The sequence below is a fragment of the Larimichthys crocea genome, chromosome XVI, assembly GCF_000972845.2.
Source record: "Larimichthys crocea isolate SSNF chromosome XVI, L_crocea_2.0, whole genome shotgun sequence".
Classification (NCBI taxonomy): domain Eukaryota; kingdom Metazoa; phylum Chordata; class Actinopteri; family Sciaenidae; genus Larimichthys; species Larimichthys crocea.
Genome location: NC_040026.1, coordinates 7,137,988 through 7,153,522, shown reverse-complemented (window position 1 = coordinate 7,153,522; position 15,535 = coordinate 7,137,988). Strand labels below are relative to the sequence as shown.

The 15,535-nt window shown below is 40.3% G+C and overlaps 2 protein-coding genes across 5 annotated transcripts in view; one reads left to right on the top strand and one right to left on the bottom strand.

Annotated features, from left to right (window-relative positions):
• The window catches only part of csnk1db (casein kinase 1, delta b), a 41,308-nt gene extending 26,094 nt beyond the window's left edge, over positions 1-15,214 (top strand). For 2 of the 4 annotated variants that reach the window (XM_019264423.2, XM_019264425.2), the window contains 6 exons: positions 956-1,184; positions 1,311-1,481; positions 1,619-1,767; positions 3,428-3,596; positions 6,409-6,548; positions 13,668-15,214. In XM_019264423.2, coding sequence (XP_019119968.1) covers positions 956-1,184; positions 1,311-1,481; positions 1,619-1,767; positions 3,428-3,596; positions 6,409-6,548; positions 13,668-13,718 — 909 coding nt within the window. In that variant the 3' untranslated portion in view covers positions 13,719-15,214. Of the gene's footprint in view, positions 1-955; positions 1,185-1,310; positions 1,482-1,618; positions 1,768-3,427; positions 3,597-6,408; positions 6,549-6,959; positions 7,034-13,667 lie in introns of all 4 variants that reach the window. The other 2 variants (XM_010741007.3, XM_019264424.2) reach the window with 2 other exon arrangements.
• Positions 7,042-11,529, bottom strand: LOC113747861 (zinc finger BED domain-containing protein 1-like). The gene is made up of 2 exons (XM_027289411.1): positions 9,932-11,529; positions 7,042-9,665 (listed from the first exon to the last, which is right to left on the bottom strand). Exons 1-2 carry the CDS (start codon positions 11,039-11,041, stop codon positions 9,573-9,575), a joined length of 1,203 nt encoding a protein of 400 aa, XP_027145212.1. The 5' UTR covers positions 11,042-11,529; the 3' UTR covers positions 7,042-9,572.
• Positions 15,215-15,535: the final 321 nt, after the last annotated feature.

The window sequence follows — 15,535 nt, the reverse complement described above, 5'->3', positions numbered from 1 at the left end:
ACACTTTCTTACACTCGGATCATGTAACCGAGCAGATCAAGGTGTGGACGGATGAATGAGTGATGCTCTGAATTTGACTTGTGTTGAGCTATGAGTTCATAAATAAGTGTCAAAGCACGTTTAGTCAGTTACTGAAGATTCGGCACGTACGTCTTTCTCCTACGGTTTGGAAATGAAACTATAAGGTTGCACTATATTAACATTATTTCCATATTCTGACAGGACAATGAGACAAAGAGCTACGTTTTCTTTACTTCAGGGCATGCTCTTTCAGATTAATTACAATATAGATGAAATACATGATTATTATTAATTTAAATATACCATCATCTATAATTAACTGCCATCTTATGAGCCATAATATATGTAAATATTTTATTTTATTTTATATTTTATTTTATATTTGGATATTGGGCTGCTCCAGGACCAGGGGAAACCAATTTCGTTTCATCCCATGTTTACATGTGTTGTAATGACAAATAAAACTCCTTGAATCCTTAAGAAATAACTTTATTTCACAGATTAACCAGCTTTCGAGAGGCTTCTTGCTACTGTCTGTCTCTTTATTGATTGATTGCTCGCTCTTTCCCTCTCTTTTTGTTTCTCACTTTCTTTCTCAAACCACAGACACAAAACAAATGAAACGTCTAAACATCTTGTCACTGTTTTGCAGTGTAAATTGTGAATCAGACTCCGATTTAGAAGCTGGGTACATGAAATGAACAAAACCAGAACACAACAGGTAGAGTTTCAGAGTTCAGTTCATGAATCCACCTGGGTAGCCTCAGCTTCAGAGGCATTTCAGGGTGGCTGTCAGTTAGTACTGGCCCCTAGGACTGCAGACTGCAAACACAGTATTGTTACAACAAACTACACTAACGTGGTAGCAGGCAGTGTCTTTGGTAACTTGATGAATTGTAGTAATCTAATCTGTTTTTGTTATTCTCAACTACAGATCAGTCGCATTGAGTACATTCACTCAAAGAACTTCATCCACAGAGATGTGAAGCCTGATAACTTCTTGATGGGACTGGGCAAAAAGGGCAACCTGGTCTACATTATTGACTTTGGCCTGGCAAAAAAATATCGAGATGCTCGCACACACCAGCACATCCCCTACCGAGAGAACAAGAACCTGACTGGCACTGCACGCTATGCCTCAATCAACACACATCTGGGAATTGGTAAAGAAATAATAGAAATACACTGATTAAGCTATGTGACACATTGCTACAACATATTACTACATAACTGCAATGACCTCTTTTCTTCATCTTCTTTTCATCCTTCTCCTCTGTCTCTATAAACAGAGCAGTCAAGGCGTGATGACCTGGAGTCCTTGGGCTACGTTCTTATGTATTTTAATCTGGGTTCGCTGCCTTGGCAAGGTCTTAAGGCTGCTACCAAGAGGCAGAAATATGAACGGATCAGTGAGAAGAAAATGTCCACCCCAATTGAGGTCCTTTGCAAGGGATACCCTTGTGAGTCTATTAACTATTTTCATGCATTTGTCATTTAAAAATATTCCAAAATTTGATATCATTATCCATATTGGCTAATAATAATAAAGAGTAGTCAGTCACTCAGCCGAGAACTGTTTTCTCCCTCCTTGTCACAGCTGAGTTTGCAACCTACCTAAATTTTTGTCGCTCCCTACGCTTCGATGATAAACCGGACTACTCATACCTACGGCAGCTTTTCAGGAACCTGTTCCATAGACAAGGCTTCTCATATGACTATGTATTTGACTGGAACATGCTCAAGTTTGTGAGTATCGTGTTTAAACTGTGTGGTGTTGAAATATGAATATGTGTGTATTTATGCATGTGTATACATACACGTGTGTTTGTGTGTGTGTGTCTCTGTGTGTGTGTGTGTGTGGGTGTACACAAAAATAAGGAAATTTGTGTTAGGTAGATCATTTCTTTGTTGTAATGATGCTTCTTAGCAGTAAATAAAGCCTGTTTATTTCCCTTTTAAGTGGTGCCACATTTGTAAAGAACATGCATTTGTGGGAGCAGCAGAGCTGAGTATGCGGGTTGGTAGCATGTGGAAGAACTATATACAGCCATAACAGCCTGGCACCTCCTCCTCATGCTGGTCACCAGCTTGGTCACACTCTGCTGTGGGATGGCATCCCGTTCTTCAACCAGCATTTGTTGCAAGTCAGCCATTGTGGTTGTGTTGGTCACTCTGGCATGAACAGCATGCCCAAGCTGATCCTATAAGTGTTCAATGGGGTTGAGGTCAGGACTACTGGCAGTCGTGTAAAAGTGCTTTAAGTATATAAGTACAGTCCATTTACCATTTACCTCCACTTCTGGAGGTAGACTCTGTGGGGGCAAGCGCTGTCATCTTGGAGGATGGAGTTTGGTCCCAGACAGTAGAGAAATGGGATTGCCACTAGTTGCAAAACTACATCTCGATATCTCTCTGCACTGACATGCCTCCAATGATGACAAGCCTCCTTTTTCCAGTTAGGGAGATGTCGCCCCACAGCATCACACTGCCTCCACTAAACGATGTTACTGTAGTGGTGCAGCAGTCAGCAAAGCGTTCTCTGCGTCTCTACACGCTGACCCTACGTTCCAAGTGCTGTAGGCAGAATCTTGACTCCTTGCTGAAGATAATGTTCTTTCACATGTTCAGGTTCCAGGCTGTTGTGGCTGTATGGTTCTTCAACATGCTACTGAGGCTCCTGTTTGTTAAATGAATAAATGTTAAATTGCCAATGTCTTGTTTCTTCATCCAATCCACCAAACGAGTCAACAGCAAAGAAAAGCTGTTTGGCATTTTTAGAGAAGATAGTATGTATTCTGCTGCTCATCCCACAAATACATGTTCCTTACAAATGTCGCACCACTTAAAAGGGAAATGAGCAGACTTTGTAAAGGTATAAGATTTATTGCCAAGAAGCATTGTTACAACAAAGAAATAATCTACCAAATACAATATTCCTTTACTTTTTGTCTGTAGTTTGTATTTAATGAGATCTTTGTATTTATGTTTGTTGAGCAAAATGTTGCAAGCTTGTTATGGGAAAAGCCAGCAGGAGACGGTTTCTGGAGTAAAGAGACTTATTATATTGTAATGATTCTTTTATCAGACTGATAAAATAAATAATGAATAATAATAAAGTCTAATGCTAAGTATATATGAATAAGTACTCTTAGTAGTTGATGACGCTTTGGTCAACTATTTGGTGGATTGATGTGAAATTTTGTAATGGTATTCATGGTCCCAAAGGATAAATCCTACTGAGTTCAGTGATCCCCTGGATTTTCCTGTAGCACCACCACATTAACAGTTTTGGCTTTTACTGAAATATCTACTGTAGTTTGGATAGACTACTTTGAAACGTGGCACAGATATCAACATTGCCAAAAGATGCCAGGTTTTGTTGATTGATTGTTATTGTTGTACACAGGGAGCCAACCGTGCAGCAGAGGAGGCAGAGAGAGAGCGCCGGGACCGGGAGGACAGGCTGAGGCATGGCAGGAACCCAGGGGCCAGAGGAATACCTGCTGCATCAGGACGACCACGAGGAACCCAGGACGGTGTACCACCTACCCCACTAACACCCACCTCACACACAGGTCAGTTCACGCCACCCTGGGGCTTGGGGTGGGGGTGGGAGTGGGCTGGGCTGGGCTGTATTGATCTATGAGGACAGAGTCACAGGGAATAAGTTGGCTGAGTTGTCATAAAATGGACATTTGACCTGCATGTCAGGTAAGAATCTCAGTAGTGTTAAAGCTCCTCTAATTGGTTTAAATGATATGTCAAGCTTGGTACTGTTAAATAGCTTGAGATGGATACAGGGTTTCCCACGGGTCCTTGAAAGTTTGTGAATCTGAAAAAATAAGTTCCAGGCCCTGGAAAGTTTTTGAAAACAGGCATAAAAAGATACAATCCTTGAAATTCCTTGAATATTTTTTTAGTGCTGATTTTTCCACATGGATGATGACCACTGTCAATCTGTCATTAATTTCACCACTACAACTAGTTCATTTAAATTTACGTTGATTCCAGATGAATTTTAATTTGCAAATCGTTTGTACGTTCAGCACTGCCAGAGAATCACTGCTTGTGTTTCCTGTACCTAGTCAACGTAGTAAATGTATGCGTAGCCGCTTTACATGCGTGTTGCCTTCTCGTGGGTGAATTGGTGAATTGACAGCAGTCATGTTGAGTCAGAGTGAAGTTTTTGGTGAATTGTCACATAATGTCATGCCCGGAAAATGCAAATTTCAGGAGGCATAGCTTGCCAAAGAAAGCTATGCATTGAATCAGGGTGTCCACGGGGTATTAAAAAGTATTAAAAGGTAGTAAATCAACTTGGTGAAAATTAAGGCCCTTTTAAAAAGTATTAAAGTATTAAATGTCTGATTGCGAAGTATTTTTTTATTTATTTTTTTAAAGAATAGCACATGATTTGTTTTAAGTTTGTTTGTTAAAAGTTCACCAGAATTTATTACATAGACTGTCGTAGTGACTTCTCATATAGCGTTCACAAAGGCCATTTATGAGATCAGTGTATATCCTAGGAGGGGGTGAAGTCTTTATTGGCAGATTGTCACACAGCCAATGGTATTGTTTAATGGGTTCATCGCGCTGCGACGTTACCAATTTTCAATTAGTTTTTGACTGCGTCACAGAGCTGTGAAGTCACAGAGATGATTTTGAGACTCGGTTTGTAAAGTTCAGTCAACTTTACAAACTGAGAACTCGTCTGACACAGTCTCCTGTTGTTGCTACAAGTGTGAAATAATGACTCTACTTTGGACCTCTTCTCTCCCTCTCCTCCAGCATGAGTTACCATGGTTACGGGAACGTCCTGAAACTTTGTAATGATTCTCAATAAGAAGTTTGTGGTTAGTGTGACGGTACAAAATCAATCAACATTGAATACTGGAAGGTTCTGTACATGGTTGATTGCTGGAGAAAAACTTGAAACAAGCTTTGCACAAAAAAGTTTGGTTTCATAGACTGAAAATTACAGTGAAGAAAACGTGTGAATAGAAGAGCTGTTTCATAAGCATCCTCCTATAAAACACTGTTGGTCAAGTATACTTGATGTCTTCATTAGAGAACATGGTTATTTGTGGAGTGGTACTGAAATCTTGGCATTGTGTCATTTCTTTAGTAGATGTCAAGTAGCATAACTCAAAGTATGTAGTTAGAAGTATGCAGTGTTCAGTTGACTGACAACTTGATGGGAGAGCAGTCATTAATAGTCCCACCACCAGTCAAACTTCCACTGCAGCCATCGCATCTTCTCTGAAAGTCGCTTTGGATAAAAGCATCAGCTAAATGACTAAATGTAAATAACTAAATTGACTGTAAAAGTGCGCGTGCCGTCCCATTTATCGATCCTTTTGCTATATAACTAGAGGCAAGTATAAAAAAATATTTAGAAGGTATTAAAAAGGTATTAAATGGTATTAAATTTAGCCTCAGGATTTCTGCATAAAACCTTGTGAATAAACCAACAAGGTTTATGCCAAATCTGTGTCAGTTTTACTTGTGGACATAACAAAACCTTAGATTATTAACTGTGAGAATAGTTTAAATGCATCTCTGAGCCTGAAGTCTCAATTCTGATATTAATTTTGTGACATTTATGGCAACCGTGGCAATTTAACAGAAGTGTTTGAGTCTAAAACTAGCGGTAGCAGTAGGTAAATGCCGCTGCATGTGGTCCTTGAATCTGAGGAAATAGGTCCTGGAAAGTCCTTGAAATGTCCTTGAATTTGATATTAACCAAGGAGTGGGAACCCTGTGGATAACTTGTTTTGATTTAGTGAACCCTAGTAATGACAATTTGGATGTAATGTAATGTCCATTATTTCCATGGAGTCTAGTGTTAGCATATTTATTTTTCCAAATTCCATTTGTATGACATTACTGACGTAACCAACATTAGCTCCTAATGGTTCCATTGTTTTCATACTAGGATAATATAAGCAAGTATAATACTGTCATAACCATGATGCATCTAAACAATTTGCTTTTGGATTTGTTTTGGAACATGAGACAAATTCACGAGTCACATTCGATATTTAGCTAAAATGGACAATAATTATGATGTAGTTATGAAACATGTTTACATAACGTTAGACGGCTGCAAATGTCAAGCTCACTGAAAACAACAAAAACTGTATTGAAATTCCTTGTGACAGTTTTTCTTCTAGTTGTAGTGGTTGTCAAATGTAAACATCTCCTTTTCTTCCTGAGAGGGCTAACTCTTTGACTGTTTGCATTTTTGTCACCTTTTTCATTCCTAATAAGTGTAGAAAATGTTTTGTTGTTATCACACAAACTCTGCTGCTTTTAAAAGAAAAATTGGTAGGTCTATGTTGTGTGGTAGATGATGCTGTTCTTTTGTTTATGGTCTCTGACCTCCAGCAAACACGTCCCCTCGACAAGTGTCTGGCATGGAGCGTGAGAGAAAGGTCAGCATGCGATTGCACCGTGGTGCTCCTGTCAATGTATCATCCTCAGATCTAACAGGACGGCAGGACACCTCTCATATGTCCACCTCACAGGTACAAGACACCCCTGTAACACATTTGTGTTCTTAATATAATGTATCCTAACCCCTAACATGGGCAAAAACATTTTTGTGTATATCACAGGAATGCAATTCTACCTTACCTCAAAATTGGAAGCTCTTCTCCACACATGAGAGCATTGTGTTTCATAGCATGTTGAATTGCATTTTAAAGTTTGTGAAACTTTTGTCTTGGAGAGTTTTTGTCTACATGATTTACAAAAGACTGATGTACAGTACTTAACACAGGACTCTATATCCAGACCTGCAGAAGAAAGCACAGCAGCCTCTTGTTTCTTGTTAGAGCTATTCAGCTAGTTTTCTCCAGCTGTGTGGTTAGTGTAGGATGTGGTTGTGACTTGGTTCTGACATATTGGGCCTTCTCTCTCCCTCCCTCCAACTTTAGAATAGCATTCCATACGAGCATCACGCCAAGTAGACGCTCACCATGTCCACCATGTGTGATGGCGACAACACTGGGTGAGTCCCGTCCCTTGAACACCAGGGATGCATGGGTCTAAACTCCAGTTCTACACTGGACTGCCTCAGAGTCTTGTGTTCAATCCTCGTTTCATAATTTCCCTTCTCCGGTCGAGTGTCTGTCATTTTATCTGACACAGATTCTCTAAATAGGCATGGTGCACATGAAGAAAAAACACAGTGGGTATCAGATTAGATCAGCAGCATTAACACAGCTTATTGATGTCATAGTAGACTATGCCTAATCACAGCTACTCACTGATGTTGATATGTTTTCAATGCATTAAGTCCTTGGGACCCACAGCTGGTCGTGGACCATTAATACCAAATTTACATTAGAGTGAATTTTAAAAGGGAAAATGACAGAGACTAGTTAGCAAATTGCTATCACAACGCTGCTAACGCTACACTGCTATCTGCTCAGTTCAACACATACTCTGACAACATTGTTTACAATGTAGCATCATCTGGAAAAAACAGGGCAAGTGTCCTGAATGTGTCAATAGTGAGTTTAATATGTCCTTTTGAATTTTATGGGAGGTGAAGATAGCAACAATGGCTCCTATGTAGTACTCTGCCTGATATTTGACATCTTTACTGCATTATATCAACCTAAGTCTCATTGAACAGTCAGATTTTCTGAGCAGTCCTCTGAGAACTGGAGCGGATATTGCATCATAGTGCATCAGAGCATATAAACTCCCTCATTGCCCGATTCAGGCTTGACGTAATTCCCCTTATTAATAAGCTCTGTCCCTGTGGCCTGTTGCTTGCACTGTGTGTTTGATTCCTTGTGCCACATCAATCAGATGGCAGGTCTACAGCTATAGCATAGGACATACGTTACCTACCTACCTACCTACCTGCACGCACCCCTCCATTCTTGCTTGGTGCAGTCTGATGTTATTTCACAAACAGATTTCTGCTTCCCAGGTTTTTCATATTAAAAACTTGCATGATATAAAGCTTGCAGATATGAAGTTTGCAGGTCAGCAGTCAGCTTTATCATGGCTGTGGCTGAAAGCATGTCCTCAATTTTTCAGAAAGTGCATTTTCAAGGTGAAAAAGCCGGTCTTAAATTAATGCACTTCATTTTTTAGTATAGAATTCTGTTTGCACAGTGTTCCCTTTCCATTCCTTAGTGGGTCTGTCCTGGTAGGCTTGTACTGTAGATGTATTATCAGAATTAAACAAAAAACCTATATATGACTAACAGGACATGATTACCAGTTGATTTGTCTAGCTTAGACTGCTAAACGTCAACCTCTAAAGAACCTGAGGTTGAAGTTATTTACAGGTTGTACCTTACCTGTCCGTGTAAACCAAGTGTTAAACTTCCATGATGCACCCATTGGTTTTTGGACAACTGTTTTGAAGCCTTGAGTTTAGCATTATGAACATTAGTTTTTTGCAGAGCCAGAAGTGACCATGTTTGGACAAGAGAATGCAATTGGTTGGTGATGTACTATAAGTTGGGCTCCACTTGGTTTTGGTTCTGTTTTCAAACATGAAAAATGTCCTACCTATAAACATACTGGAATTATAGCTTAACAGTGCACTGAAACATTTGAGCCTAGAAATTGGCAATCTAAGAGAATCATGATATTGGATCAACACTGCAAAGCTTTAAATTTTTTAACTGACTTGTTGGGTGTGTTGTGCTGAATAGACTCATTGAGTAACCATCCTCTAAAGCAGTTTGTTGTTTACTCTCCACTGAATGGAGCTTTAACTTGCAAAATGAACATTGTGTTGTGTGGAAGATGACTTAAAACTGAATACTGAGACCATGAACTCATGAGGAAACTGTTTACTGAGGTCATAAATCAAGTGAGAAATAGGGTCATTTCTCACTTGTGCACAATCAGACTTAGAACAGTGGCACTGCCCTTTGCTGGCAGAATAGAATTAGAAGTAGAAAGAAGACTTCACTTTTCAGATCCTTAAAGCTCTGTCACTAATACTGTCAAAGGTTTAAACCAGGGGTCTCCAAACTACGGCCCCCGGGCCACATCCGGCCCGCGTGAACAATTGGAGTGGCCCATTTAACGATCCCAAACAATCCCTCTAAAGATGGCCTATTTTTTGGCTGGGCGCATTTCCTCCGCAGCTGTGCACCGCGACGGGCTCTGGGTCGGCTTGGAAAGGCTCGGGGGTGAAGGTGGCTCAAGGTTTTTCTTCAAAAAAACAAGTTTGTCTACACGGTCAGTGCTGAGTGCAGATCTGGTAGCAGTAACTATGTCACCTGCTGTTGAAAAAACCCTTTCACTGGGCACTGAAGTAGCAGGTATGGCCAGGTAACGTTTTGCCAGTACAGCTAGATTAGGATACAGATATTCATGGTATTTCCACCAGGAGAGCGGGTCAGAGTCAACTGAGGTGCATTCCTTTGCCATGTATGCACAGACTTCTTCCTTCAACTTTTGCTTCAAATTAGGCTGGTTCCTCAGATCAGTGCAGAAGAGTGAGCCAAAGATTTCCTCCATTGCTGACCCCTTTGAAGGAGGCGGGGGGGAGGATACCTCTGACTCTTCTGCCATCACTGGCAAAGCAGTGGCCTGTGAAGTTGATAGACTGTCCTCCTCTGCAGACAGGGGGTAATCATTCTGCAATATATCAAACTAGAAAATTTCTAAAGAAAATTTAAAATGTCAGTTAGAAATCCTGACAGACAGAGAAAATGACCTTCCCTCGAAGAGGAAGGATTTCTGGCCAAACATATAGTATATATACATTAATATAATATTAAATAACGTATTTATAATAAAAATAATAAATATGTAACTAAAATATAATATAATAAACTAATGTATAATATATAAAAACAATGTATAAATAAAATACAATATTATAATAAAATATAATTGTAATAATTTTTAGAAAATCTTAAATGCATACCTGTTCTGCTCTGCCCAGAACTTCTCTGATAAGATCTTCATGGACTTTCTGATGACAAGCTGGATCCAAGTGATTGAGTGTTTTGAACCTGGGGTCCAGTGCTGTACATTTATTTAAGAAGTCCCGGAGGTCTGGATCATCATATCGGCCTTGAAAGTTTTCTCTGATGGCATTTTTCATGTCTCTTGCAATTGGAGCATCAGCTGTATTTTTTTCTGTGGATTTCAGGATTGTAGTTTGCAGGGGCAGGATCATCGAAAAAGATGGGGATGTTTCTGTGCTAATTACTGCAGTGATGGTCTTCAATGGCTTCATAACTTCAACTATGTTCTCTGCATAGGACAGTTCCTGATCTGAAAGATTTGCGATGTCCTTGGTCCTGACATTCTTCTCTGTCAAGGCGGAGTAAATAGCAGCTTGTTGCTCTAGGTATCTCTCGACCATTTCGTAGCTTGAGTTCCAGCGTGTGGCAACATCAATGATGAGTCTGTGGTTTGGCAAATCAAGCATGTTCTGTTTGGATTCCAAAATGTAGGCTGCAGTCGATCTCATTTTTGCAAGTACATGCGATACCTGCTTGACTTCCAGTGCTTTCTTAGTGGCCAGGTTGAGAGTATGGGCAAAACATGCTATGTGCGGACCTAGCCCTGCTGCACTGATGGCATTAACAATGTTTCTCGCATTGTCGGTGGTCACTGCTATGGTCATCCCAGGCCTTTCTAGATTCCTTTCTGACACAGCTTCATTTAGCTTCTCAGCGAGGTGACTGCTTGTGTGCTGGTCATGCAAGGGACGCGTTTGTAGTATTACTGTGAGGAAGCTTTCCGTAGCGCGAGTCCACGAATCCGTTGTGAGAGCAATTGAATGTGCACCTGACAACTCCTGCTCCACTACGTGTCTTGTCCTGTTGTAAATGCCAGGGACTACTGTTTGTTTCACATGGCAGCGGGATGGCATAGTGTAACGGGGTTCGAGCACATGTAATAAGTATTTGAACCCTGCCTCTTCTACAGTGGAGTATGGGCGCATAGCGGATGCAATATAAATTCCAATTGCTTCTGTAATTTTTTTTACTCTACTGGTGTTTGTGTCCAGTGGTTGGTGAAACATGGTAGTAAGTAACTGGACATTTTTTTTCGGTCTTGTTCCAGTGATGGGGACGTTTGGGTGATGTTGATCTTGGTCGCTCGCTCCCTAATCATCAGACACAAATCAAATTAAACTTCTTCGTGTCATTATTCTGCGGTGTAAATTGCGAATCAGACATGAAATAAACAAAGTGAGAACACACACAGGTAGGTTATCAGAGTTTAGTCCGTGAATCCACCTGGATAGTCTCTGCTTCAGAGACATTTCAGGCTGTCTGTGGAGGTTTGACCGTTCTGAGTGTCTGATTGGCGGCTGGAGTGTGAGGAAAGAGCTCCTCGCTGCCGCCTTCCGCCATGTTTGTTGGGCTGCGAGTGTGTCGCACACATATATGCGTCATCAATGGGAATTTACATTACATTACATTGCATTTAGAAGACGCTTTTATCCAAAGCGACTTACAGAGGAGGACATAAGCTGAGAAAGGTGTAAAGGAGCACAGAATAGTTTAGTTTTGTTAGTTTTGTTAGGCAGGGAAGCATTCTCGAAACAGAAAGGTTTTTACAAGTTTTTTAAAGGTCGAAAGGGATGTTGCTGTTCTAGTAGCCGTTGGTAGGTCATTCCACCATTTGGGGACGACCACAGAAAAGAGTTTAGAGTGACCTCGCTTTGCGAGAGGCGAGGGTACAACTAGACGGTTTGTATGAGCGGAGCGTAACGCCCTGGTCGGGACGTGAGCCTTTAGTAAGACGCTGAGATAGGCAGGGGCAGATCCTGAGGTGGTTTTATAGGCTAGCGTCAGAGCTTTGTGTTTAAGCGTTTTTATTATTGATCCAGTCTGAAATCTTGAGCAAAGACAAATCCAATTATCTGTCCTCACAGCCTATTGTTCAAACTAGATGACTTCAGTCAATTTAAGATATATTGTAAGCATTATAAAACCATAAATAATTAGTTCAAGGTTAATTTATTAAACCACACCTTTCTACAACGCAGAGTCACACATTGAAATGCAAATTGTACTCCCTTTATGCTATGCTATAAGAAAAACAGTGCAGAGAATGACTTGAGGAATAAAAAGGCTGGTGGTACAGCACGTACGTCTGCATAACTGCCAGACAACAGCAAGGTGAACAGATGGGTACTGTCTGTATTATCATTTTGTGTTGTGTGTGTAATTAATCTATCGTGATTGACTTCATTAAACAGTGTACATCTTCCAGTCTGAAAGAATGTAGTTGAAGTTGTTTGTAGAAGCCTGTGTGCAGTCTGAGCCATCATCTTTGCTGTGGTGCAGTATCAGTGGTCACACCATCACTTGCTGTTGGCTAACTCACCACATCATGTATATCATGCACCAGAAGCTACTTCATAGTTCTGCCACTGATCATTACACTCCTTTACTTCTACTACTCAGCCTGCTGATAGCATGTTGCCTTTACCACAGCATGATTAAAACACGTTTTCAATTAAATTGTTGAAACGTACCCCTTCACTGCCAAGTCAAAAGAAGATGGATACATTGTCCAAAGCCAGAAAATGTTGGTGATATTTTTTTAAGAATCAGCCATATGCAGTGTTTGCTCCAATTCTGAAGCTTGATTTTTTATTTATTTTTAATAATGAATGGGGTGAGACGTTTACCCCTTTCAGGTGACTTTGTGACTTGGAAATGCATTTAGACTCTATATGTATTTATCCAGAACTGGTTTCCATACAGGTAAGCCTGCATGGAAAGTTTGAAGGCAATTCCATGTTTTCTTTCAAAACACATTAAATATGTTGGAAAATAGTTGCTGAAAACATGTGAAAAGACTTTGAACAATACATTACTAAAATGTGGAGTTAGAGGAACAGTTTTTCACCAGTTTTCAGTCCAGTCCAGATTTTTTGGGTGGTCCTAAAACGAGACCGCATGATGTCACGTGGTGACCACCCGGCCCCCCTTAGCACAATGGTATAAAAGCCTTCAGCGCAACACCCCACCACTCATTTTTGAATGGAAACACTTATACATACAGCCGCTGCTAGCTAGCTCTGCCCTCGACATCCCGAAAATGCATCTTCCCTGGATGCCAGAATATGACAACGGCTCCATTACTTCTAGTTTAATATATAACAATAATAACAAACAAAGTGATGAAGAAGAAGTGGATTGTGAAGGGCCATATTAATGGAGACCTGAAAATAATACAGTAGTGACAGTAACGTTAGGTGACTTAGTGGACAGTAACGTGAATTTACATTGTGTACTAGCATAATAACATTAGGGTTTCTCATCATTTTCATGTGTGTTATCTAATGTCAGTGCATGTAACGTTAGACTGCTCGTTTCCTGAGCGGAATCCAGAGGAAAATACACCGTTAACGGGACACGGGACGTCTCTTATATGTAATAGCAGCTTGTAGCTATGACAGGAATATATATATAGTCAGATATAGTCAGTGTCATAGTCAGGTATAGTCAGTGGTGTCGTTATTTTTAATCATTCAAATTTGGGTGGGTGGTTAAGTCTTCTTTAGTCTGACAAACTCAAAACACATTTATTCTGACTTTACACGGTCTTTAATGATTCCAGTTATATAAATGTACACAGATGTAGATTTGTTTGTTCTGACCCTCCTGCTCCCTGTCCTGTTTTTCATCTAGATGGTGTCTGGTGTACCGCCTACTGGTCTCCATCTTCTAGCTCCTCGATAAATGCAACCTGGTGGACCAAGCCCTGAAGCAATCTGACATACTATTAATTACCACTACTACTACTATAGTTACCATTGGAAGCCAGCATCTGACTGAGCACGAACTGCTTTCTAAATGACAGCCCACAGTACTGTTGCCTCCTTCAAAAACTCTTCCTCACGCTAAGACACACAGACACACACACACGCACACACACACACACACACACAGAAAAACTGTCTTTTTCCATTTCTATGTGTTGTTCTAATGTCCCAAAACATTAAAAGTTGTTGGACATCAGGACTGTGCTGTCTAATTTTCAGGAGACATACAGTCACCCCTTCACTGATCCTGAATAGGCAGTGCTTCGTGTCTTTTCTCGGACACTGACAAATGAAACAAGAGTTAATGCCACTGGCCTGACCCTGCATTTCCACTATCACTGTCTGCCTGTTCATACATGATCAATAAAACCGCTTCTCTCCCTCTTTTGCAGTAAGGTGCTGAACCAGTAGCTCTTCATTGTATATATGTATGGGTATGATGGGGTGTGATGCTTTCATTGGTATTTACAGTTTTCATTCTCTCTTCCCACCAGGTGCTTTTCATTTTTAATCACCACCTCTGGTAGCTCAATAAAAAGAGAGTACTTCTTTGCATATTTTAGAGAGTCTTGAGAGAGGCGCTGAGGCTCATGTGCTAGTTGAATCTATGAACGTACCAAACATATGCTTTGGTATTTTGGGTGCAGGAGGTTGTGTGTTCATTAGTAGTAGTTCTGTCTGTTCACTTCCAGGCTCTGGTGTGACGTGTCCATTCACTGTGTACAGATAAACATTCTCATTTTTCTTCTATTATTTTGAAGCTGTGAATTGTAAAATTGATGTGTAAATGTTTTCTCATGTTTTGTTTTCAGTGACTTGTAGGTATTGGTCTGCACATAACTTCTAAGCTTGGTTGAGGAACCTAGCTGCTCCAAGTTTGCAGTCTCCTATTAGTGTGCCCCTCCAGAGTTATGTAGTTGTCACAGAAAGCAGTGATGTGGGCACAACTGAGAGAAATTTTGTATGATCTGCTTTCCTGTCAAAGCTGCTACTCGGTGTAAGATGTTCAGTGATCCTGCACCAAAGTTGCAAACTTGCAAATATTGTCATGGGCATGGAAAATGCATTCTTTATGAATACCAAGCTAGCCATAAACTCTTATTAAATGGATTCTGTGTTAAAAGGAATGCAGACCATCTTTCCGTGGGCTTCTCCAGTAGCATTGTTCAAGGGACTTTATACTGAACCCAACTCCTCTGACATTTCTTTAATGAATAACTTGAATATGCCAGCTGTCATTCATTCTTGCTGCTTTTCAATCTCTAAATAGTCTTTAATTTTGACTGTGACCTCTTTGGTCAGCTGCTCTACCCTATTGAATTATGTATACAACCAAATCAAGATTGACTTTCTCACGTTTATATTTGCCTCTGTATTTGTGTATTTAAACTGTAAATAAATGAATTACTTGTACCTTTTAGTGCCGTTATTCTATACCTCCTGTGAATTAATCAGTTGATCTCTATGACTAAAAGAGTTCTACAGGAAAGCTTTAAAAGGGTACAAAAATACAAAACCTTAATGAGGTTTTTTCCATTTAAACAACTTGGGAATCTGAGGAGGAGTTGTTCAACTCCTCAGGTGATGAATCAACTGCAACACTACTACTTCTACTCCCCCTATGGAAACACCTTTCAGAGCAGTCTCCTCCCTGATGTCCTGGGCCAGAGGTTCAATAAAAAGGTTGAAAAGTGATTGGCTGAGTGCACAGCCTTGTCTACATCCTCATAGCAT